Below are 25436 nucleotides of genomic sequence, written 5' to 3'. Positions count from 1 at the left end.
AATCAACAAAACAAAAAAATGCAGTTGGGCAGGTTTTCATTTCAATGGTTTTTAACGAAAGTTTGGGTTTCCATTATAAGCTGTTTTGGGTTTTTTCCAAGTACTGTAAAAAGGAATTGTCTTTGTCAATCAAGCAATGTGAGTGATGTACAGTCACACATACATAGCCCTAGAAACATTAACCAGCTGTGCAAAAACCCTCTCACTAATAACTGAGGCAATCTCTGCACAAAATAACCATTCTATGAAAAACTTCCCAAAATGATTTGCTGACGGCCGTGCAGATGGAAATAGTTCTGCTCTGATTCATTAATAATTGCATGGTAATGCCTCAGTAACTGTAAGAGTCCTTGTAAAACATTCACCTGCCATTTCAGGCTCTTCTATGACCAATCAGATAACTCTGTGCAGAGTGCCTCACAGGTCAGGCTGAACAAAACATTAATCTACATTTCTTTAAATAAAATATACTGACCAGTGAATGACTGCTAAAAGCATACCTTGTTACTAATTAGAAGTGCAATATATTTCAGTAATTTTTTTCTAACTGGACACCCTGTTCCTTTCTGCCATATTTAATTTCCTCTTACTTTCACAGTTCAGAAACATCTTATTCAGAGGCGTAAGTAGCAAAGCTAGGATATATGGTAAAAAATGTCTGAGATAATCTTCAAGTTAACACAGAGGAAATGAGGATTTGAAAACTGATCTCTTGAGATGCTAGAACAGCACGTGGTAGATAAAGCTGGTGGAGTGACTGGCATGATATGAAGCTGGATGATCATAAGTGAAAGTGTGTTCTTTCTCACCTGCTATGAAAGAGTAAAAGAATTACTCCCCACCCATGACTCAGAGCTAACCCAATGCTTAGAAATCACATAGGAGGTAGAAGAATAACATGAGAAGCTATGATCAGGGCACAATGTGGAAGTCCCGATCCTATTAATTTGTACTGGATGATACGAAGAAAATGAAATTATAAAGTAATTTGAATATTCTTTAAATAGAAACAAACAGTTTACATCCCATGCACTGAAGACAGGATTCAATAAAACAAACTATTTTTAGAGCACATTAGACAAAAATTTGTCAGTATAGATATAGCTTGTTATCATAAGGGCATGAGATTGACCTCCAGGGAAAAAAAAGGACAGACTGCTGAGTCTTAAAAATTCATTCACAGACTCCAGAGGTTCTCACCCTAGTGTGCCATTTCCATTGGGATGCCCAGTATCTTCCACAAAACCTACCCAGCCACACCTCACTTACTGTTCTTCTGATCAACACCATCCAACCTCCCTACCAGTTCCTCTGGGGCCTTGCCCCAGGACACCTCATCTCCCAATACTGCTCTACCTCTTTTCTATTCAAGATGACTTATTTTTCACTGTCTATGAAATAGGAAACCAGTTATTTACTGAATAGTGTCTAACAATGACAGAAGCATATAAATAGATACCAGGTCCACCTAACACTTATTGATGTTTTCCAAATACCTGCTTTCTTTCCCTTCCTCTCTGTGAGGGAAGATGGCTGGGAAAATATACAAAGACTAATTTATTTTTTCCTTTATAATTTTTTGTAGAAACTATATTGTTCTTTCTGAAAATATTGGAATAGTGTCCTGTTTTTCAATTCTACTTGTTTCTGAATCTAACTTAATATTACACAGTAATACACTCCAATGTGTGAAATTAAAATGAAGCAGATTAAGCCTTTTATGGGAGCATTAGAGAACAGTTATTTAAGACTGAAGGTTCCTGACCTTAAAAAGTATTTTAGAAAAGGGAATACATGAAATAAAGGAAAAAGAAATCAACAGTGATAGCTATTTGAAATTTAAAACTCACCAAATACTCTATTTTAAAATAAATGATTTGAAATTCAAACTTATTTATTTTTTAAAAAATATTATTTTAAAATAAATTTTAAAATTAAGGAATAACTATAAAGTATTTGAGCAGAGGCAGAACCCTGCAAAACATGCTCTTTGAAACTAAAATTGCCTTTGTTTACTTTCACTTGCTAATCCTTGTTGCTTTCACCAAAGTTGTCTTTACAGAAAACAATCTTAGAGGCTAGTAAGCAAGTGATCATCATCATTATTATGTATTGTATTTTTTTCTGAACACACCCAAAATGTTTAAAGAATGCTAATAAAAGTTTAACATTATCGGGAATCTAAAACTAGTAAAAAAGGAAATTAATCTCTAGTAATTAAAACAAAAAAGCCATGCTAAATTGTGCTGTTAGTCTGAACATAAAAGGTAATTCTGACAGGCTGTCATTATGGTGATAGTCAAAGCAGTGCTGATTGCCTGGTTCCTCACCAGTAGTATCACCATACACCCATGCTGAGTATGAGGATCATTAGAGATAAGAGAAAAACTGATTTTTATCTTCTGGAAAACAAATTACTGATACGGCCGGTTACTACAAACTACAGAAGGTGTTGTTTTATGCTGCTGGAACTTCTAAAGAGAAAACAACAGAGGTCCAGTAAGAAAGTCTCTGCTGTAATGTGAATTAATAACTTAGATGAAACTATGAAAAATACTTCATAATACCTAAATACATTATATCCCTCTGCAAATCATTGTTAAACAGACAACACTACAACGATACATAATGTGCATCTGCAGCTAGACAGTTCTATACTACTTATTCTAAAATAGCCTACAAGTATCATCATAGATCCTCTGTGGTAAGGGAGAGAGATAGAAAGCCAATATGGGCTTAAAGTATGATGTCTCTACAAAGAAGCTGCCTATAGACCTCAATAAAGCACTACAAAATAACTGAGCTCTTCACTCAGACATTGAAAAGTAGAAGAGAAACCACCTGAATGTGTGAAAATCAGTGAGAAAAACATTTTGCCAAATATCTAATTTTCAGTGTGCTGATTCACAAAGGAAAAATTAACTTATTTTCTTAACAGATGACTATTGATGCAAGGAAAAGCTGGTGGGAAAATTAAAATATATTGTTATGTTCCAGGCTGTTAGGTAAAGATTTCCTTATTTGTTTGTTTTTTTCTTTGCTCATTCAGATATTGTTCCTGACATGAATTCTTATTTTTCAGATTCAGAGTTAGTACACCAGAAACCACCAGGAAGCCAGAGTCCTTCTCTGCATAAAAGCTTACAAGATGTGCAAATACAAAGTGGATTGAAAATAAATACACTGAGAAAATACTGCAGTTAGCAGCTTTTAAACAGAGGTGTATATTAAAGATGACACAAAATTTCTAAACAGACTTTTAGCCATTATTTTTCTGCTTTGACCTGCAAATGGTGAAACACAGAGTTAAAATGGCAGTTAGATAAAAGCCTGTCTTATTAAAGTAAAACATGCAAGCTGTTAAGACTTTAAAGTCTTCTGTACAGGCATCAGCTTCTAGCAGATGAACAAATTATACCTCAGGATTTACTGTGTTCAAGGTTTCCAACATCAGGAATGTCTAAACGCACAGACACTCTGGAAAGCCCAGTAGGGTACTGACATCTCCATTGCTTAAAGTCAGATAACAAAGCAAGTCTTGAAGATAAACAAGTATGGTCATTCCCACTCTTAGAGCTATCAAGTCAATTTAGGTAATCAAATTATTTGTCTGCCTCAGCAGTGCCTTGCTGTATCCTTATTACAGCAATATAACAGGTACATGCAGGGACTTTTATGGAGACACTTAAAAGCATGGGTGTGCTTCTACCATGGTTACACTGAACGATCATTTCTTGTGGTCTTGAGTACCACTGCCAGATTCTGACAAAAGAATATTGCCACACACAAGCACATTATCATTCAAACACAATTAGCAGTTATTAGGTAATAAACAGGCAAGACTTGGCAACCTTGACTATGGGGATCATTGAGTAGGTGGGGGGTTGAGATGCTTGAGCATAGGGGTTAAGTATATATAGACACTTGAAACTGGTAATTGTGACTGGCCTTGGGCTGCCTCTTCAGAAAGGCTGATTCAGTATTGCTTGTCAGATTTGAAAAATGCCTAGAGCATCTGCTATGGTGTCAAATGCCTGTGGTGAGGCAAACCAACTTCACTCAGGTCCTTGCTTGTAGAATTAACTGGACACTGAAGGAAAGCCAGCAGAGAGAGATTACCCCAGTTGTCTGAGCTGATGTACAAGAACAACATTACAAGCATTTTTGACAGCAACAATCCTAAAACCTCCTTTTGTCTTTAGGATATTGTGTAGAAACTAACTTAGCAACCTATGTCATCCATTTGTTTCTTCTTAGAGAATTACACAAGTACAAAGGAGAATACAGGAACATGGTGTGGCATTAGCATACTACCCTTTCTTTGTCTACAGTACCAGATTGTTTTCAATGCAAGAAGCCTAATTCAGTGTAAAAAAACTATTCTATATATGGATGAATAAATAAAAAAATCAAGTTTTGTTGTCCAAATAGTTAATGACATTAAAGTCTCATACTCCCACATTTTCTGATTTGAAATAAGTAAATAAAAGTTTGGTTTTATTTTTTTGAAACAGAATTTTAAAACTTGATTTAAGATTTATTACTTAAATAATTTTGGCAGGACAATATAAAACAGCTGGTATGTGCATTACAAGAGCACTGAACAAATTCATATGAAAATTGGCTGGTACTTGCTAAGTGGATTGCTTTGGAAAATTATTTGGACTGAGAAAAAATATCACCGTTAATTTTTGCACACTGGTAATACTATTCAGTTTAAATCAAATTGTTCCTTATTATAATGTGGATAACATCAACACTCAAGCTTAAGTAGTGTCAACTATTTTTTCATTAAATCAAACATCAGTAGGGTTCTCTACTGAATTTTATTATATAGTAACACTAGCTTGCCAAGCTCATGGGTAATCGTTGGAAAACCAAAATGTGCACAAAGAATAGCACTTGACTGTGCATTCACTAGAAAAAAACAACTACTCAAAATCACTACAAGTTTAAAAATAAACAAACAAAGCCTTAAGTAGATTGCTTGGTTCAGTTGCAAGGGAGATATTTTTCGAGGTCAGCTCAAATGCATGTCACTGTAACTCTGCATTAGTGTCAGCTAAGATGAACAACCTCATGCCATGAGAGCCAGCAGCACAAATGAAAACAGCTCAAAAAAAGATATTACTTGAATCCTCCCTATTAAAATGTCTATTTAGTAAGTGGTGTTACTTAATCACTATGTTAATTCCTCTGTTTTTTCTTTCTATACTCAGAGAAAATTTCAGATTTGTTATAGCCTATTTTTACAAAAGCTGTGTTGCATTGTTACTCTACCAAATAATGTGAAAATCAGTTTTAATACGAGGTCTTCCAAATAAGTTAATTATTTACTTGCAAGGATCACCTCAGTTACTTCTCTACAAGCAATCAGCTTTCTGTATTTTTTTCCTCTCTCAGCTGCACTGGGTTACCTACAGAATTAACAGCAGGTAGCAAAAAACTGACAAGATGAAGAATGCCTTTGCTAACAGGGAATTTACATACACCTAGCTCATGCATCACCCAGCTTACACAAGTTTTTTAATGACTCTTCTGAACTGACAAGATGAGGATGCTCCCACACTGTGGGACTACTCAGAACCAGTAAAATGCTTCAGTGACCAAAATTGGACTGAAAGTTGCATAAGTGGTTACCTTGCCTAAAAGACAAATGGGGTTAGTGTGGCTTCATTTAGTTTCTCTCAATTACAACATCCACTGAAAAAGAAAACCCTGTTAAGATGGCAATGAATGCATGAGGAATTCAAATGGAACAACATAGAAATGTCCTGTTTCTGTATTCATCCACCTGTACTAACAGGAGATCATTATACAAGATGGAAATTTCTACAAAATGACACAATGTGACACATTACTTGTCAACAAATCTTTCTAGGTTTAAAATTGAATGAGGACAGTTTATTCTTGTTACATCAGTTGAGCGTATCAAGCGCTGAAAACTATATCTTTATTTCTCCAAAATGAAATTGTAATGCATTTGGAGTAACCAAGAAGGGAATAAGAAGTATGTCAAGCTAGAAGAGGTTCCTAAAAATATATTAAAATATAGAGATGACTTCAAGGACAGTAACTGCTCAGTGGATTAATCTGCTTGGGAGAAAACAAATTATTTTAGCAGGCTTAAAAAGCAGGAATCACAAGCTGTGTCACCAAGTGTCATGAAACTTCTCAGAGGATGGGGAATTCATGTTAATGGCTTCTCTGTACCAAGTATAGTATCTCTATAGCCACACAATCATTTTCTCTTTGATCTGCCCTGCTTAAAAAAGAAGGAACCTTTTAAGTCACAAAATCTTTATGGGGCACTGAACCAGACCGATAATTTTTGGCTGATCACTGTTTCAGAGGGCATATAGACTAAACCCATTTGGGTGAATCTTGAGCAGACAACAGTGCAAACTGCAGGTGCAGTTCAGAAAACGCATATGGCCCCTTTTAATCTCCACAAATACGCTGCTACTGCAATAATAAATCTTTAAGAGAAGTTGCTAACTTTGTTTGTGGTCTTAGGTGTATTGATTTTTATAAATCTGTAAGGTTTGATTGAATGAAATATACTATTATCTCCAACCCAAAAATTATTTCCCATTGAAGCAATATAGTGATCTAATTTCCCAGAATTATAACAGGCTTATGGGCAATAAATCATATCAAAATCTTATACAGAAATGTGAATGTTTTTTCTCCCCTTCTTTCTAATGCAGAAAGAAACAATACCAAATGTTGTTCTCCCTCATTGAGAGAGCATAGCTTATCTGCCCAAGAACACTTGTCTAATCATTATGGAATTAAAAGTGAAAAAACTAAGGAGACAGGTTAGGTGCTCCCAGCTAACTGATAATAGACTTCTCCTCATGTACCTGGTTATACATGTTAACACCCTACAGTGATTCCAGGGAACAAATACTGTGATATTGAACTATTGATCATTTATCCTACTAACAATTATTTCAAAATACCTCTTCTGTATCTTTGCTGCACAGTCCTTGAATACTCTGTAGATTGCATAAGCACATCTGATGTTGCACATCAAGTATATATAGTTACCTTAAATTGTTTTCAGGCCACAGAATTAACTATTATTCACACAAGCATTCACACACACATACTAGCAAACTATGCATTGAGAAATTACATTCACCTCTTGTATTCACTATCATTTGTGAAGTATTAACAAAAAAGGTACAGACCAACATTTAAGCTTCTGAACAAGTTAACTGGTTTTTTACTTTGTTGACTTATTTGTTCTGTATAATTACTATGCATTGCCTCAAAACATTAACAATGAACAACTCACTCTCTTACAAGAATGATAAATACAATGGATGTGACTCTATCAGCCCATGATTAATAGGGTCTTTTTTATTCATGAAGTGAGATGTCAGACTCAGCTGAAAAATGTGTATCATCGTATATGTATTTATTCCAAAACCTAGTAAAATTGCTTTACACTGCTACAGATGGATACAATAACAACCACTTTTCACTGTTTTTTGAATTAACACAAGATGTATGTCAAATGATGACCTTAAACTTCCTGCGTTGGAAATTTCATTTAAAACTTGACAAATATACTAGATGCCAGAATAATACAGTAATAACAATTCACATGAAATCTACTACATCTTCTAACCACACTCCTAAAAAAACAACACTTCTGAAGCTTCAAAATAACCATTGGCCTTCTATTCCCTGGAAAGAAAAACTGCACAATACCTTCTTTGTTTCTTTATTGTCTTTTCAGTCCTCCTCTCACTACTCTGAGAAATTTACTCTTAATTTAAAACCAGTACACTTTTTTCCTTCAAGACTTATCACAAAGTTAGTTACTAACAATTGTTGTAAATGCTGCTATTCTTCTGTAAGTTTCAGAGAATATTCTTCCCTTCATTCAGAAAAAAAAGATTTAGACTGTGTCCATGAGCAGCACCCCATCGAAACAGAGTTCCTAATTCTTCTTGTATAATGAGTGTTATGGCAAGATTTTAATTGAAAATTGCCTAAAAATCAAAAGGCACAGTTAATAGGTATATCACAGGATCTCCTGAGTCTTGCTGGTTTTCTTTATAAGCCAGTGCACTGGCTGATAAACCTCCAACTTTGTCTTAGCTCATTTATTGAGTAATTGAGAGACTCCAGAAGGCATGGAATCAAGTAAAGCAGAAGGTGAAGAAAGTGAAGTTCTACATTGCTGTGAATCAAATCCTATACATTTTCACTAGTCAAGTCCTGAATAGAATATTTTATGTTTCTGACACACCTGTTATATACAGCTATAGTACCAGACTGAAAGCCTGCATTTGAAAGCCGGCGGTTTTCTTTTCCTAGTTACAAATGTATGAAGGAGGCAATTATTCCCAAAATGAGAAACAGCATACTAACTGAAGAAAAAAAATTAATTGTAATTTACTTGTTCATGTTAGAGATATTTTTTCAACAGATTTCAAGTTACTTGAGACAGGAGAAGGAAGGTCTTACTGCTACAGTTACTTATTTACAAGCTGAAAGAAACTGTTGAAAAGAACAGTTCACGATAAGCTTGAACAGTAACTCAATATGCATGATTTTAGTAAAGCAGCTTTGTGCAGGTATTTTTCAAGCACACCAGACTCTACAATATTTTTATATACATTTTGATAAAAGTCTCTTCAGTGACTCAATTTGTCTCTTCACTATATGATATAAATGCAGTCTTCCTTTACAAATAGATGCCAACAGCGTTAGTATTTCTTTTCTTTAAGCATCATATACTTTTAATGTAAAAATGTGATGACAAAAAAGTTCCTGTAGGCTACTTAACCAAACATCAATAAAAAAATAAATAAATAAAAAAATAAAATTGGCCCAGATATTAATCACTCCCTGTAAAAACCTGCACGCAGGGCATCTGAGCATGGTCAGCTGACAACAGAACCTCTGATTTAGAGGAAAAACTTTCTCACATTGCTCAGAGTACTTCAAAACTGACCAGCTTTCTTCTCCTGCAAGAAATGGAGTCGGCTCTTGGGATGATATGTCTAAACCATATGGTGTTATGAGTGTATCATGTACTGGATGAGATGTGTCAATCCCAGCTGCAAAAACACAATTCAAGAGCATCATGCAAAGAATCAGTGGATGAGGGGTGGTTATAAAAAGACTATGCATTTTAGATTTTGTATCTATTTAATCACACTGATAAGGAATGTCACAGAAGAACACTACACAGTAAGATGAAGAAGAAGTAGTCAGATCTCAAAATAACTTCCGTGATTCTATTATATACATTTTTCAGTATATGCATCTATGTCTGTACACCACCTTTACAACAGCATCACACTGACAGCAGTTCAACTAGCACACTGGGGAAGAAAAAACTACCAAACTATACTGCCTGAAACTGCAGTTTGACCATTAGCAACATCAAAGTGACTACTGCCAGAATACTAAAGAATATTTCACATAACAGCTGAAGTTAACAGAGTACCAGAAAGACTGAGTCCAAGTGAGCACTGTGGGTGCAACAACACAGTAACTGGAGTTAAAGATCTCTAGAATTCTCTTTAGTTTGTTCCAAGCCTTGGTTGCAGCTGTTACAATATGGCTCATACACCTTTCTTAAAGGCATGAACAAGTTAGTTCTACACCCTTTCAGTATATTTCCATCATCCTAGATGAGGAAATTAGCCTGTAAACAAAACTGATTTTTATTTTCTCATGGTAACAATGAAAAGCCATATGTATACAAGCTCTGGTGTAAGACAGGGGAGCTGACAGTTATCACGCTTTCTAGAGAAAAAGATACTTGGTTTTAAAATAAAAACTTAGGAGTATATTTCCTTTAGAAAAACAATATATCTTATCATAAAAGCCTGATGTTACATACGGTCCAGTGTGAATTTATTAATTTTTTGGTACAGGATAGCACTAGACATGAATATGCTAGTTTTCTTATGATTAAGTTTGATAGCTTGTGCAGCCTTTGCATACTGTCGCTATTCAACACAAATCTTTCCCAGGCTGAAGCTCGTATAATTAGCTGTATTTTGTCAGCTGGTATGTCATGTGAATAATAAACTGTTGTATATGTGTGAACACATGGGCATGCTTTATGCAATGAACATTTGATTTTCAATCTCTTTTATCCCACTGTAACTTTCTTTGATGCTGTAGAGAAATTTGGAAAGAAGAGTGGACCTATGAGGTGTTGCTGTCAGAAGATGTGCAAATACCAAGGAATAATACCTCTGCTTCCAAGGAACACACTTTTAGAAAAACAATTGAACTAGACAGACTTTTCCACTGGCTTTCAATGCTTTTGATCAGGTTCTAGGAGTGTAGTAACTACCTTTTCTTAGGTGGTTTCATTTAACTAACTTAAGAGTTGAAGTTGTCTGCTTTCTAGCCAAAAAAAACCCACAACAGTGCTTCTAGAAAACCTAGTTTACATAGTTATTCTTAGGATTAAATTAATCAACATGGAAGAGCCTGTTTTTCTCTTTCTCTAAATAAGCTTCTAGTCTTACAAGGATGAGGTAGCATTTTAACCCTAATCTAAAAGCAATCTAAATGCTCTCAGTAAAAGCACCTGCTCTTTTACTGAGTGCCTTCCTCTAAAATTGTAGATCATATAGTATGCAGACATGTGGGTTTTGGGGGCATGCAGAGGACACAGTTGAGAAGGAATCCTTTCTAAGAAGATCCTTTCTCTCCTTTTCCTTCCCTCTCTGACTGAAGGGACTTGTCCCACTTTTGCTCCAGCATTACCTTTAGCCTAACTTAACAAGCAAGAAAGTGCGATGCATTCGCAGAATCTTCTGCAGTTTGCAAAGTACTCTAATGATTGATTCCATTATTCAGCGATAAATTCAAAGTCAAACTGTTATCTGAAAAATTACTTCTGCATCTCCTTTCCCAGAACATAACCATGTGTTACACCCTCCGTGATACCAGTTAATTCATCCCTTATGATCCCATTTGCAGTAGAAAAATCACATGCATAGATGTCTCAGGTTATTAGCATTCATTTTCTTGTCTGATTAAATAGGCATTTTGAGATTACAATATTCCTAATACATCAGAAATGCAAAAAACCAGAAGCCATATATTATTTAAAAATAGTCTTGTTTCTACATTGCACTGAATATCTGCTATGAAAAGTGATTTGTTTGGCAGTTTTCTTTTGCCAGCTGCTATATGAAAGTCATCAGGTCTCTGCAATTGCTTATGTAAGGCTCTTAGGCTGGCATCACTTTTACTAGCTCCTCTCTCTAACCTGAACGCTTCTTTTTGATAGTGAGAAAAAATATATTTTTGTTTGTTTGTTTTCTTGATTTCTTTGCATCATATGCTGGGCCTTTGTCTAAGACAGGTTCGTGGAGGACTCTCTCCCATGGGAGGGACCCTGCGGGGAAGCAGGCAAGGACTGTAAGGAATCCTTCTTCCTGAGGAGGAAGGAGCAGCAAGAACAAGACCATGAAATTACCCTAAACCCCATCCACTGTCCCCCTGTGTCACTGGGGGGAAGGAGGCAGAGAGATTGGGAATGAAGTAATTTGTGCCTGGCAAGAAGGGAAGGGTGGGGTAACATATGTAAGCTCTGCTCTGTGTTGTCTGTGTCCTGTGTGTGTTTGATTAGTGGTAAATTAAATTACTATTTTTCCCCAAGTTGAGTCTGTTTTGCCCGTGACCTTTATCAGTGAAGAACCCTCCTTTGTCTCAACACATGAGCTTCTAGTTGGCCTTTGTTCTCCCCATTCCACAGTGTGTGTGTGTGGGGAGACAGTTGAGTGAGCAGCCATGTGGCCGTTTTCTTTGTTGTCATGTTAGGTCCAAACCATGGCAATGGCTATTTTGAAGACAAGGAGGATCTGGAGAGAACATGGAGCTGGATACAAGCACATGTTCAAATTCAGGCAAAGGCTGTGCCATAAGCTCGTACCATAAGAGCTCTAAAAATCCACAGAAGAGAAGAACTTTCAACATCATACATCCCACACATACCATGGGAAAAACATGAGATCAAAGCTCATAGCTAACCACACAACACAGATGTTTCGAGATAAGTTTCCTTAGCTCTGATGTTCAAGGAACTGCTTGGGTATTTAGGTACTGTTGAAACCTGCACTAGTCTATGATAAGCTGCACTACCTCCTGCCTAATCATTAGGTCTAACGCAAGGGATCAATGGAGAGCATTAGCTTCTGTGTTAATATTTTATTTTATAACTAATTTTTAAACTTTTTATCTTAAATTTATTATAAATTACATTTGTAACTACTTTGAAGTGACCTTGTAACCCACTTGAGCAAAGGAAAAAAGACTGAAGAAACAAAAAAAAGATTTCATCTTCAGCTTCAAGAGGCAGAAACATTCTTCAGGAGTATTTGTGCAAGACAAAGGAGTACATTTGACTTCTAGAAATGACTAGTTGATGCAGATTCTGCACTTACAACACAAGTAAGTACAGCTTAATACCAGCAAGGGACAGCTGATCCAAACTGACCAATACCATGACACCCATTTGAGGTGAACAGATAAATCTCCCCCTTGTCTAATGGTTTGGTGTATGTCTCGTGAAGCCTAAGTCCAATTTCAAAGTTTTATTAGATCTGATTCACTGTGTCTTTAGAGACAAAATTTAGTTTTTACTGCTCACTACCCTTTTTAGTCCTTAGGCAGCACTACAGGTTAAGTGGAAATGAGCTGGATTCTATTTTTTAACAAAATCCACCAACCTACTTGCTTGCTGAACTTGCACTGACAATACTGAAGACAGATTTTAGTCAAAAAATCCAGACTTAATATAAACAGCAGAGAAAGAAGTAAAGTTGCTGTAAGTGCAAACAAAACCCCAAATATCTTTCAGTGTAGGTGGAGTGTATCTCCACAATCAACCATACACAATCTGTATACCATTAATATGAAGTGACTAACTGGAACTGTCTGTTAATGCAATCTGAATTCCCGTCTGCTTTCTAACTTATTTTATTGAAGTTGAGTTATGAATTATATTCTTCTTCTGTTTGTTTGTTTGTTTTCCACAAATAGGAATAATAAAAGAATAATGGAGAGGAATGCAAGAGTTTTGGTGGCTTAGAAAACAGGAGACACAACCAACATTCCCACTGGTGAGTGGCCAGGACTTGTCTGTATTCTGCACTGCTGCTACCAGCTACCATGCCTCTCTTGCTGATCTTTTTTATTTGTCTCATTTTCTAGGTTATATTGTGTTTTCTAACCTGTCAGGTCCTTGGAGAAAGACCAGTTGAAGACTTGAGCATGTTGAGAACAAGGAGTCTCTCCAATTTAGTTTTGGCCTTTCAGTGTTCTGCAATATGAAATGTTAAATCTCCTGACTACTCTAAAAGCCTACCTTTAAATATGGAAGGTAATACTGCATTTCACCCTGTAAATCACAAAGTAGAAATTTAGCGTCCCTGTTTGTAATTTTAAGAATGAGTTCAAGGAAGAAAACAGTAAAAGCTGGAGGCTGCACTATATATCTGCATGTATAAATAAAGGAAAGATAAGCTGCAAAAAATCTCTCAGAAATGAAATAATCAAAAGAGGGAAAAAAAAGTCCTTTAATGTTGGGAATATTTTTTGCCCCACATGTTTTCAATTATATTGCTGCTGTTTTAATTACATTGCTAAAGATTTATACAGCTATGAATAGTTAAATGGAACAGAGGTTAACCTCTACAGTGTTATCTGGAATACATGTTATCTCTGCAGTCAGGAAAAACTTTATGAAGCATCTTCTAATGTGGTCTGTACAGAGCAAAACTTCTCAGCATGACATAGAGGTTAGCTAATGTTGTGGGAGATTATTTCAACAGCAGAATAAGAACAGAAAAGCACTCCCTTCACAATGGCTTCTTCAGCACCTGTGACTTTGTATGTTATTTGCTTAAAGTCATGGGTTTATCAAGTATAAAATGAGATAAAAAAATATTATTCAGCACTGTGACAATATATTTCATTTTATTAGAATCTTTAAAATAGTAAAAGATGCACTGCAATATTAAAGATTTTTAAATATACATATGGCTTATTTTTACTGACTTGTCAGCTATTTTTTGTTTCCACACTTACAGAAAGCAAAAGTAATGAAAAAAATGAGCCATCCCTTGAAGGCTGAAATTCATCTAAACTGAAGCAAAGCAGCAAGAGGGATGAAGCCAGGCACAAATGGGACAGAATTTGAATAAAGTCAACATAATTTTAACTTACATTGTGCACTGATAAGCTCACGAACAAAAACTTTCTACATTGTGTGTGACACAAAACTAATGTTTTAAACAAGTTCTTAAATTATTAAACTGTACAAAAGAACAAATTTGCAAAGACAGGTTCACACGCTTCTAAAGTTATCACAAAAAAAGGATATGATTACACAAAACAACAAAAGTAAAATTATTAGTAAGTGGAAAAACTCTGTTCAAGGACTGCAGAAATGGCTCACAGAGGCTTAAGTGTATAAAGCTGCTTATGTCGTATACTATTTTTAAGAATAGAACACTGATAAATTTATCTTAAATGAGAACAATAAAAGATCAGACCATATAGATTCTTAGTATATAGAGAAACATATACATTAAAAAATACTAAGGGACAACTGAACTGCCTCCATGTTAGATCTGTTTTTCCTTTGCTCACACACTTGTATCAGGAACTCTGCCTGTAATAAAGTGTAATACTAAAAAATAGTTCACAAATTTACCTCAAAGTAAAAGGAATCTACCCTAGTTTCTCAAAAATCTTTGTAGATGGAAACAAATATTACAAAATTAATGTCAAATTTGTTGGCAAACAGTGTTTTGTTGGGCAGCAGAAGTCCATCAGTAGGTAACTGCTTGCCAGAGAATCAGCATTTCCACCAGTTCAGACTGGCCCCCACATTCAGTCCTGGCCATTCTCTAATGCAGTAATGATTTGTGCTTCTTCCTTGCCTTTGAGTTCAATCATTTCAGTTCTTTTACTCCTCCTGTCTCTTAACTCTTTTGTGTTCCTTTCCCTAATTATTTCCTTATGTAATGAAACATCATTGCACATTCCGTTTTGTGCATTGAACCTTCTGTCCCATTCTTCAGTCTATCTGCTCTTCCCTCCACCTCAGGCATGACTATCCTTTTGAACTGTCTCCTCATTAATGAAGGTCTTTTTCTACTGATACCGTGACTGAAGCTTCTTTTTACTGATTTCTATCCAAAATCTTTACTGGGTTCTTCCAATTCTCTTATTGCATCTTCACCAGTAGGTGACATCTTCCCCTTATTATCAATTGTATTTTTTCTTTTGTGTGCATGAGTATAACTAAACTTCCAAATCTACTGAACAGAATCAGAAGTAATTTTGTTTCTCTGTATGAAATACTACCGGATAAAGGGTACCAAGAAAGGAAGTTCTCATTTCTAGGCAGAAGAATATTAATAGATCTGCCACAGCTAGAATTCCTCTGAATGACTTTAAAATACTTTTTTTGCTTGTATATTTTAACTTAAAATTGATGCACTACAAAATACAGAAATCAACTAGAGTAATGATTAATGGGGGAAATTTAAGAAAACAAATCTCAGCTGGGTTGATACACATTTCTCATCCTGAGAAATGTCAGCCTCTTATTTATACTTCTAAGATGATCTACGTAACAACAATTATAAGGGAAAGATACATTTTATGTACATGTCACAACGGGATGCTTGAAGTTACTAAGCACCAAACAAACCTTATCTGTCTGATGAACTACATACTTGACAGAATTAAGAAATGACAGATCAAGCGCTGATAGCTGCCTTGCTGCTGGTACCTGGACAGGATTTTCATTAATACAATCTCTGTGTTCAAGCTCATGAGAATTATTTGTAATTCAACAGGGGACTATTAAAAAAATAAAATAAAATAATCCCATTGAATTATGCCAGATTAATTAGAAAGTGGAAAAGTACAAAATCAGTTCTCCTGCAAACAACCATTTAATCTAAAATTTGGTAAATGCCCTGTAAGAAAGTTTTCAGTTGAAAGTTTCACTCTGTGGTGTAACACATCCAAATGAAATACAGTACTTTGTTGTTTAAATCCCTGTGAATTTGGTTTTAATATATCAGAGATTAAAACACCCTACAAGGTTTTATTTGCACAACTAAATTTAATTCCAAGAGCAGTGAATTGAACCTGACATGTTAAGACACAATACAACCAGTTTAAAAAATGACGATGAATGAGAAAGGTGAATTCAGTCAAGTCAATCATCATTCAAGGAAGCATCAAGAGAAAAGGAAAACAAAGCATATAAAGAATCTGAAATTTAACTTAATTTACAGTATTTGTCAGCATTAGCTTAAGTCTTTTTCCCAGAAACATAGATGTTAAAGCAGGGTGCCAGCCTTTCAAAGAGAGAGAGTTGCATTACAGCTTTCTTTCCTGACTCCCCCCTCAAAAAAAAAAAAAAAAAAAAAAAAAAAAAGGTATCTAAACATGAAGGAGGAAGCCAGCAGGAGCTAGGAAGCTCAGCTGAAACCAGATCTTATTTCTGAAGACATCATTATTGTCTATCAGCTTCGTCTTTGTACAGGGAAATGGCTTTATTACACTGAATCCTCTGAAGACAGTCAAGCTGCTTGTCATCTTTGTTACCCCTACCAGATCCTGGGAGCTAGCAGGACATTTTGATAGTTTTCATTACAGTCCATCATGTTTGAGAGGTGACACAATCCGGTATTCAGATACATGGCAATTTTTTACGATCTTGCCAGGACAAAACAAAGATAACACAACGTCGGGTGCACAAAGAGGCACCAGGGCTGACGTTTGGTCTTACGAGAGATGGGGCAGAACCCCCTTGCTTTCTAACACTTCTCACCACAGTGGGAGGCTGGGGCGGCTGGATTCTGCCTTTCCTCTCCTGGTATGAGCCGCACGGCAGCTGCACCCTTAGTTGCCCGACAGGACCTGAGAAGAAATTTAAAGGTGATCCCAAATGGTGAAATTAAGACGCAAATGAGGTCAGATGTCATGCACACAACAAACTTTTATTAGCGTAACACAACGAAGTCCCTAGAGCGGATAGGACAGGGAGAAAAACAGAGACAGAAAAGAAAGGAGAAAGCAGAGACAGAGGACAGCAAAGCAAGGGCATAGTTACCACCACGGTCCAGCGATGTCGTCGGTGGGGAAGTGGTTCCTGGTGGGGAAGTGCTTCAAATGCACCCATAGTGTCCCAGATTTTTATACAGTTCTTGCCCAATGCACCCCCACTTTGCTCCCTGGATAAGGGAGAAAATCCATCTTCTCCATGGTCGTCAGAGATAGCAGGGGGCAGGTATGATGCCAGGGGCTATGTAGTCTTTGTTTGGCTAATTGATGAGATCAGCCACTACAAAAGAGGAGGTTGAGACAACTGGCACCACAGGATTAGTTTGTTGCAGTGGAGTTTCGGTCCTAGGAAGTGGCTTGAGACCGGCACTCTTTGTCTTGTCCTGCTAAGTTGGTGGTTTTCATATCAAGGCCTGGTTATCACTGGGTATTCTGCTCCCAGTGCCAGTTGTAGAACTCCTTTGTCTCTGATCTCAGCATGTCCCACACTAAACTCCCCAGTTTTCAGGTACTTGTCGCAGGAGGGGAAGCAAAATGGTTGGGTGGGTTGCTGAGACATCTCTTTAGTCCATCAGCAAATGTTGTTCAACTCTCAGATGCCACAAGACAGACAACAGATATTCTGAGTGCCAAAGTCCATCACTTATCTCTTGGATTGTTCGAGACAAGCACTATACATCCTGAATGCCACAAGAGGTCATGGGAGTTTGGTGAGGTTCCCACCAATTGGTAAAAAGGTAACAGAGCCCCTATTTTTAAAAAAGGGAAAAAGTAAGATCTGGGGAACTACAGACCAGTCAGACTCACCTCTGTGCCAGGCAAGATAATGGAACAGATCCTCCTGGAAAATCTGCTAAGTCACATGGAAAATAAGGAGGAGACTGGTGAAAGCCAACATGGCTTCACTAAGGGCAAATCATGCCTGACCAATTCGGTGGCCTTCTATGACAAAGCTAAGGAGATGGTGGATAATAGCTGAGCAACTGACATCATCTACCTGGATCTGTGCAAGGTATCTGACACTGTCCCACACATCATCCTGGTCTGCAAACTGACAAGACATGGATTTGACAGATGAACCACATGGTGGATAAGTAATCGGCTGGATGGCCACACCCAGAGAGTTGTGGTGAATGGTTCTGCGTCCAAGTGGAGGCAAGTGCAGAGTGGCACCCTCAGGGGTCAGTATTGGGATGAGTGCCGTTCAACATCTTTGTTAGAGACATGGACAGTGGGACTGAGTGTATTCTCAGAGAGTTTGGTGATGATACCAAGCTGTGTGGAATAGTTGACACTAGAGCAAAGGGATGCCAACCAGAAGTAACTTGACAGGCTTGACAGGTGGGCCAATGCCAACCTTATGAAGTTCAACAAGGCCAAGTGCAAGGTCCTGCACCTGGGTTGGTACAACCCCAGGCACAAACACAGGCTGGGAGGAGAATAAGTAGAGAGCAGTCCTGAGGAGAAGGACTTGGGGGTGGCATTAGATGAGAAGCTCAACATGAGCTGCCAGTATGTCCTGGAGGGCCAACCACATCCTGGGCTGCATCAAAAGAAGAGTGGGCAGTAGGGCCAGGGAGGTGATTCTGCTCCTCTACTCTGCTCTCGTGAGGCCACACCTGGCATAATGCGTGAAGCTGCACTCTGGAGCCCTCATCACAGGAAAGGCATGGAGTTGAAGAGGGTCCAGAGAAGGGCCATGAAGATGATCCAAGGGCTGGAGCACCTCTGCTGTGAAGACAGGCTGAGGGATTTGGGGCTATTCAGCCTGCGGAAGAGAAGGCTCCAGGGAGACCTTACAGTGGCCTTCCCGTACCTGAAGGGGGCCTACAGGAAAGCTGGGGAATGGCTTTTCATCAGAGAGGGTAGTGACAGGAAAAAGGGTAACGGTTTTAAATTGAAAGAGGGTAGACTTAGGTTAGGCATCAGGATTAAATTCTTCACCATGAGGTAAGGCACTGGAATAGGTTGCCCAGGGAGGTTGTGGAAGAGCCCTCCCTGGAGGTGTTCAAGGCCAGGTTGTATGAGGCTTTGTGCAACCTGATCTAGTGGAAGGTGTCCCTGCTCATAGCAGGGAGGTTGGATCCTGATGCTCTTTAAGGTCCCTTCCAACGTTAACCATTCTATGATTATATTAAAAAAACAGTAGAAGGAAAATCAAAATGTAATTCTGTACTTAAAATGAGATTTTGTTTTAAAACTTTTTAACTTTATTACTCATTCTAGAAACAGACCAAATTTTAATTAATTTCATTTAGTATTAAATAATTGTGTTTATGTAACAAATATCCCCTCCTCCTTTATTTATAGACAAATCTATATTCTAGAATTATATCACTAGAAAATTATTAAACACAGTCTACTGATCAGAAGACATCGTATTGATTTCTGTTCCTCTCTGAAAAAAGTGGAGTTTGTTATTCCCATGTGTCATAATCTCCAACTTTGCTGCATCTTTCTTCCTTACTTAACTGTTGTTTTTGCTTTTTCCATAATGTACAGTTTCAATACAATATAAATTTGGTAAAACTGGAAATTCTTTCTCTTGAATGTGAACTGGGGGTTGGACTAGATGATCTTTTGAGGTCCCTTCCAACCCATAATATTCAGTGATTCTGTAATACAGCTAAATAAGTTTTCATGCAAATTTTAAACTCAACAGCTACAGAAGCTGAAAAAAAACCAAAAACTCAGTAACAAATAGTCTTCTGAATATTTCAGTTAAATTGTCTTGGCTGGACTTTACATATCAAGAAAGTGACAAAACAGTACTATGGGATGGAAAAAAGAATCAATGAACACAAGACACTGGATCACTATTTCAGATGAAATTTTGAGAGCAACAAAAATATATGCTGCACAGAGAAGTGTGTGTAAATTAGATGCTGTTTATTCTTGGGCTGCTGAGATTTAAAATAATTAATCTCAGAAAAGATAATTGCTGAACTATCAAGTAACACCTTTGTCTCTTTAGATCTGTATTTTAAAGAAGAGAGGCCTGCATCTTTAACAGAGCTGGTAACGTAAGTCTTCCTAATCACAGCCTTTGATTTTCCTGTTATCTCTACCAGCTATTTCAGAAATCAGACTGCAGACACTTGAGTAGAAACAATTTTATAATACATTTTCTGCAATTTTGAGAGCTGTTTAGACACTGGAAGGCTTTTGTGTTCAGTTAACTTTGGTCAAAAATTACAGTGCTGCTTCTGAGTACAGCTGTCACTGAAGGGATCTACCCTCACTGCAGCTGAACCTACAGACCATAATAAACATTTAGGCCCAGGGCTCCCTAGCAGCATTTTTTATTTCTACATGTAGTTAAAATAAGATCAAATGCCTTTAAAGAGCTGATCTCATTCCTAAATAGACTCTGTAAACCACCTGATTTTTTTTTTATCTGGTCAGATTTTTTTTTTTTCAAAAATTTTATACCCTTCAACACCTTCTTCAGATTTACAGAACCCTGCTCACCCAGCATACCCCAAGACAGCTTATCAGCAACTAATGAATGAATAATTCAAAATAACATTATTGCAAATATAAATGCCTCTCAAGTGAAATCACACAGCAATTCTTTTATCTTTTAAATTTTTTTGTAAGAATTCCTTTATTACCACATTCTGCTAAATATGTAAAATTAACATTGTTTTTTTGGCTTTAACCCAATTTTTACTTTTTTAAAATTTTATTTATAAAGCAATCTGAAGCAACCACTGTGTACTACCTTTGTACACTCAAACAAGGCTAATGTAAACAATTAATCCAAAAAAGTTAAGACACTAGACCACAGCAATCACCAGTTTCATACTAATGGCAAATCCAGTCCTTGAATAATGGTAACTAGATGGTAGCAGGAAACCTGCAGTTCTGGGAATTGTTCCATGCTAAGCACAGAACATTGCCAGCAAATTGACCACAGAAACTTTCCAATAGTGTATTTTGAATTAATGAACAAATACTTAATTTCCACCACTTATTTTACCTGTAGAAGTACTTTATATCTTTCAGTCCTCATTAATGTAATAAGCTTATTAAAGTAAATGAAGGTTAATTTAATCATATTCAGGCATTATACTGGACAGATTATTGCATTTGTATTCTGAATAATAACTACATTGTCTTTATAATGATGCAGTGTTATTACATTTTTATTAAGAACTTCAGTTCACCTATAGCATTTACACAAAATACCACAAATCTTGTCAAAGTACCTCAGGCTACACAGCAATAAAGTAACTGCCTATAGGATTGTGTACATTTCTATGGTCTTTACCATCTGGATTATTAGATTACCTCAGTTTCATGTTCACTAGTCAGGAGGTAAATGTCAGCTGGAATCTTGGAATCTCTATTTTTTTTTACACCTATCATTTTGTTTGATAGGCTTTTTACCCATTGTAATTTATTGCTCTTACTGAAGAAAGTATAAAACAAAAAGCTAAGAGTGTAATCAAGGCTAATGGTGAACCAAATACCACGTGATAATAAATCCACAAGAAAAAATCCTCTAGAGATCAATGGAGACATTTACCATTTCAGCTTGAATACTATTAGAACAAGTGTTTATGTAAAATGCAACACCGTACACAAACACACAAAAATCAACATTCTCTTCTTTCATGTAAAAAAACCCTAAAGCTTCAGACAAGAAGCTGAATTTGGGGCTCTTTTGCAAGAAAAAAATGCTACGTCATACATAGCACTGAGAACAAAACATAATATTAATAGTTTGTGGCAGAAAGACACTGGAATTTTATAAACAGGGACACACATTACCAAAGTAATTGCCTTGCAGTAATCCTGCTATTTTATCTTGTAAAATTTATTACAACAGAGAAAATCCCCCAACTCCCACATAAAGAAGCTGCAGCACACTTAAGATGACTTTCTAGAGTTATTGAAATATTCCTTCTTTAATTTGCTAGATTTTTTTGTTGTTGCTAACTGGTCATTTATTTTCTAAAAAGATGGTACACGTGAAAAAAGCAACCATAAGAAAACACAAGAACTGGAGTAGGGATCAGTTACAAAACCTACTTAAAGTAAAAAATTCCTAACACAGTTCAATAGCTTTTCTGAAAGGTCCCAAGACAGAAGTTACAACATATAAAACTAGTAACAGGTAGATTCAAATAGAAGCTTAATTTCTAGGGTTTGAGTTTTTTTAATATCATGAAGTCTGCATGCTAACAGTCAATAAAAAATGCTTAAGACTTTTTCTTCATTATATTAAGAAATATTAAACAAGTGTTAGACTGTATTTACAGTACCTTTGGATATTGTTTGACAGGGATCAGAACTCTTTCTGACAGCTTTATGTTTTTGTTGCTGATAACATCAAGATATTTCTTTTCTTCATCTTCCTTTTTGCCTTCAGAACCCTGAAATTTTTCAATTTCTGAAAAATATTAAAAAAGAGAGCAATCAGTAACATGATATTTCTCATCCTCGGCAGCTTTAAATTTACACAATATCATACAGACTGTGCACTAAAACACCTGCACTGTGCGCACTCGTGACACATCTTTGAAAAAATGTGAACTATCACCAGTGCTGAGAGGCAGAGGTGACAGTTCACACATTGTACACTTTGACTGATTCTTACACAGCTGAAATTGAAGCCAGATGATCTCAGTGGAAGCAGGAATGGATTAAGCTTTTGATTCACTTTATCCAGCTTTTAAAGAGGATCACATAACCACAGCTTAATGCTCTTCTGCATATTTGAGCTGCTAGCATTAAGTCAAATTCTAACTGTAATGGCTAAATTTCAGTAAGCGCAGCAAAGCAACGAAGAAACTTCTTATTGTTACTGAGTTTCCATTCAAATACTTCTGAAGTTGTTAAAGGTAGCACAAAATAAGAAATAAAGTTAACTCTTGCACAAATATATTTTTCATTGAAGAAATGCGGAAAGTAATCGTTATTAATACAATTAAAATGGTACATAGAACATTCAACAGAATTTACAAAAACTAGCCAAGAGTATGTTCAGGTTGAAAAGCTTTGAGGTTGAAAAGCTTTGAGTTTTTCAATCCCTAAAGCTCTATAAGCAACAGATAATAACAATTTAATTTATTACCCTGCAAAGAACATCTAATAGGGCACCCAAGAGCTTCCTGGTAGTACATATACTATTGAAAAAGCTGCATTTGCAGCAGTGTCATTACTGACAGCAAAGAAAATGGCAATACTTATAATGAGCTAATTATAACTGAATGATAGCTGAAAAGGGACATCTGTGGGTTTGAGGAACATGCACTTTCAAGGCCCCTGAAGCAAGCTTTGATAAGTGTAACACGCTGACAGCAATGTGTAACACATACACAAATTTCTTTCACTTACAAGTGTAAGGAAAAACGTAAGTAAGACAACAGCCTACATCACGATTTGCTAATAAACATCTAAGCTGCCTATTCCAGATCAAGTAATTTATTTAAAGCCTGCACCAGCAGACACACCTTGAATGCCACTGCTATAAGCTTTTTAAAACCTCTCAGAGAACACACCTAAAGGAACTCAGATTGGATACACCTTTACTAATTTAATATTAAAAAGTTATTCAAATAATCACTAAAAGCATAAGGAGGACAGTTTTGATTTTTACAAAATAATTTATTTTTCCTGGAAAAAATGTGGTATGTTGCTTTCAGTGGTAGCAAATATGAATTAGGGACGAGCTTACAAAGCAATATAATGCAGTAAAATACTTTGCTTGGGCAGATTTAGCAGCCAGGAAGATCTTTTAAGACAGCTTCAATGTGGTTACACAAAGGATTGTAGCACAGGGGCAGCCAAGGGGAGAGACAAAGGTGAAAAAGAAGGGAAAAATCACTTAAGCACCTCAGCTTTCTCCTCATCCCTGGTCACTATGTTTCCCCCTGTATCCAATAGGGACACAGGTTCTCCTTAGTTCTCTTTTTGTTGTGAATATACTTACAGAAGCATTTCTTCTCATCTTTGACAGCAGCAGGCAGATTAATTTCAAGTTAGGCTTTGGCCCTTCTGATTTTCTCCCTGCTTAGCCTCATGACATCTTTGTAGTCCCACTGAGCTGCCTGTCCCTTTTTACAAAGATGCTCCTTTTTATCCTGAATTGAAACACAATCTGTCTATTCAGCACGGACCATCTTCTTCCATTCTGACTCATCTTTTGGCTCCTGCGCTTTTAAGACCTTCTTGCAGAATTCTCAGCTTCTTGGACTTCTTTGCCCTCCAGGACTGACTCCCAAGGAACTCTCAACCAGTCTCTCAAACAGGTCAAACTCTGCCTTCTGGAAGTCCAAGGTGGCAGCTTTGCTGACTTTCTTCCTTACTTCCTGAAGAATCAAGAACTCTGTCATTTCGTCATTGCTATGGCCAAGTGGCCTCCAACCATCACATCCTCCACAAGTCTGTGTTGAAAAACAGCAGGTCCAGTGAGACACCTTCCCTAGTTGTATATAATTGTATATATTTTCTTTTATCATTGGTGTTTAACTAAAGCTGTGTAGTTTAGTTTTCAATCCAGCAAAGTCTCTGTCATTCTCTCTCTCCTTCCCTACCTGGGTGGGAGAAGGAGGGGATTGAGAGCATTGTTGTCGAACCCGAGTCAAACGGTGACACAAACCTGGCCAGGGAGTATAAGAAATGCCTTGAGATGGTTTACTTCTCAATCAGAATGTAATGCTGGAATTGACCAGTGAAATTCGGTGTTCAAATTTAAACAAAAAACATGGCAATGGGATTCTGTTCAACAGTAGGACAGTCTTGCAAGATGAGCTAGGTGGGAAGTTTTTATTCCCTGAGGCAGGGCTTGTGTCTTCTGGCTGTGGTCTTCAAAAGCCTTTGTGATGTCACCAGAGAGTCACTGGGAACTATGATGACTATGAGGCTGAGGGGCAGCCTCAAGGGCCACACTGATGTCATCCTCCGTCGAGGATAGACATCTGCAGGTGGGAGTCCAAGGACCCCACATCCCATGGCCTCCCTTCAGAAGGCTCAGAAAGGATCTGCCATACAGAGTCACAGGCAGGGCACTGGTCCCAGACCTGCCATTCCCTCAGGCTTTGGTGCTGTTCCTGAGACGCCAGGAACTGCTTTCCTGCCTTCCCATTTCCTGCCTGCACAAAAAGGTCAGTTACCCCCCTGCTCCCAGAGCAGGAACACGCTAACATACCCCTGCTGTCACTCTTTTGGCTTAAGATGGTCTCTGGCCTTTGTGGCAGCACAAGTACAGCCTCCAGGAAAAGTAAGCAACTCTTCCCTGCTTGACTTCCACAGCTTTGTTGCTTCCTGCATGTTGCTTCTCCAGGGCAGGTCATGAGCTTTGCATCTCTTTTCTTTGCAGTGCAAGATGGCTTCGGACGAGGACT

The 25436-nt window shown here is 37.1% G+C and overlaps 1 protein-coding gene across 4 annotated transcripts in view; it reads right to left on the bottom strand.

Annotated features, from left to right (window-relative positions):
- KHDRBS2 (KH RNA binding domain containing, signal transduction associated 2) overlaps positions 1–25436 on the bottom strand; it is a 346911-nt gene that overhangs the window by 260373 nt on the left and 61102 nt on the right. For all 4 annotated transcript variants that reach the window (XR_007889030.1, XR_007889031.1, XR_007889029.1 and 1 more), the window contains exon 2: positions 22353–22480. Coding sequence is in view for 1 of the 4 variants with exons in the window: in XM_051614663.1 (XP_051470623.1) it covers positions 22353–22480 (128 nt within the window). In the remaining 3 variants the exon portion in view is untranslated. The remainder of the gene's footprint in view (positions 1–22352; positions 22481–25436) is intronic.

The sequence above is a fragment of the Apus apus genome, chromosome 3 (genome assembly GCF_020740795.1).
Source record: "Apus apus isolate bApuApu2 chromosome 3, bApuApu2.pri.cur, whole genome shotgun sequence".
Lineage (NCBI taxonomy): Eukaryota > Metazoa > Chordata > Aves > Apodiformes > Apodidae > Apus > Apus apus.
Note: the sequence above shows the minus strand (reverse complement) of the source record. Positions and strands in the feature narration are given on the sequence as shown.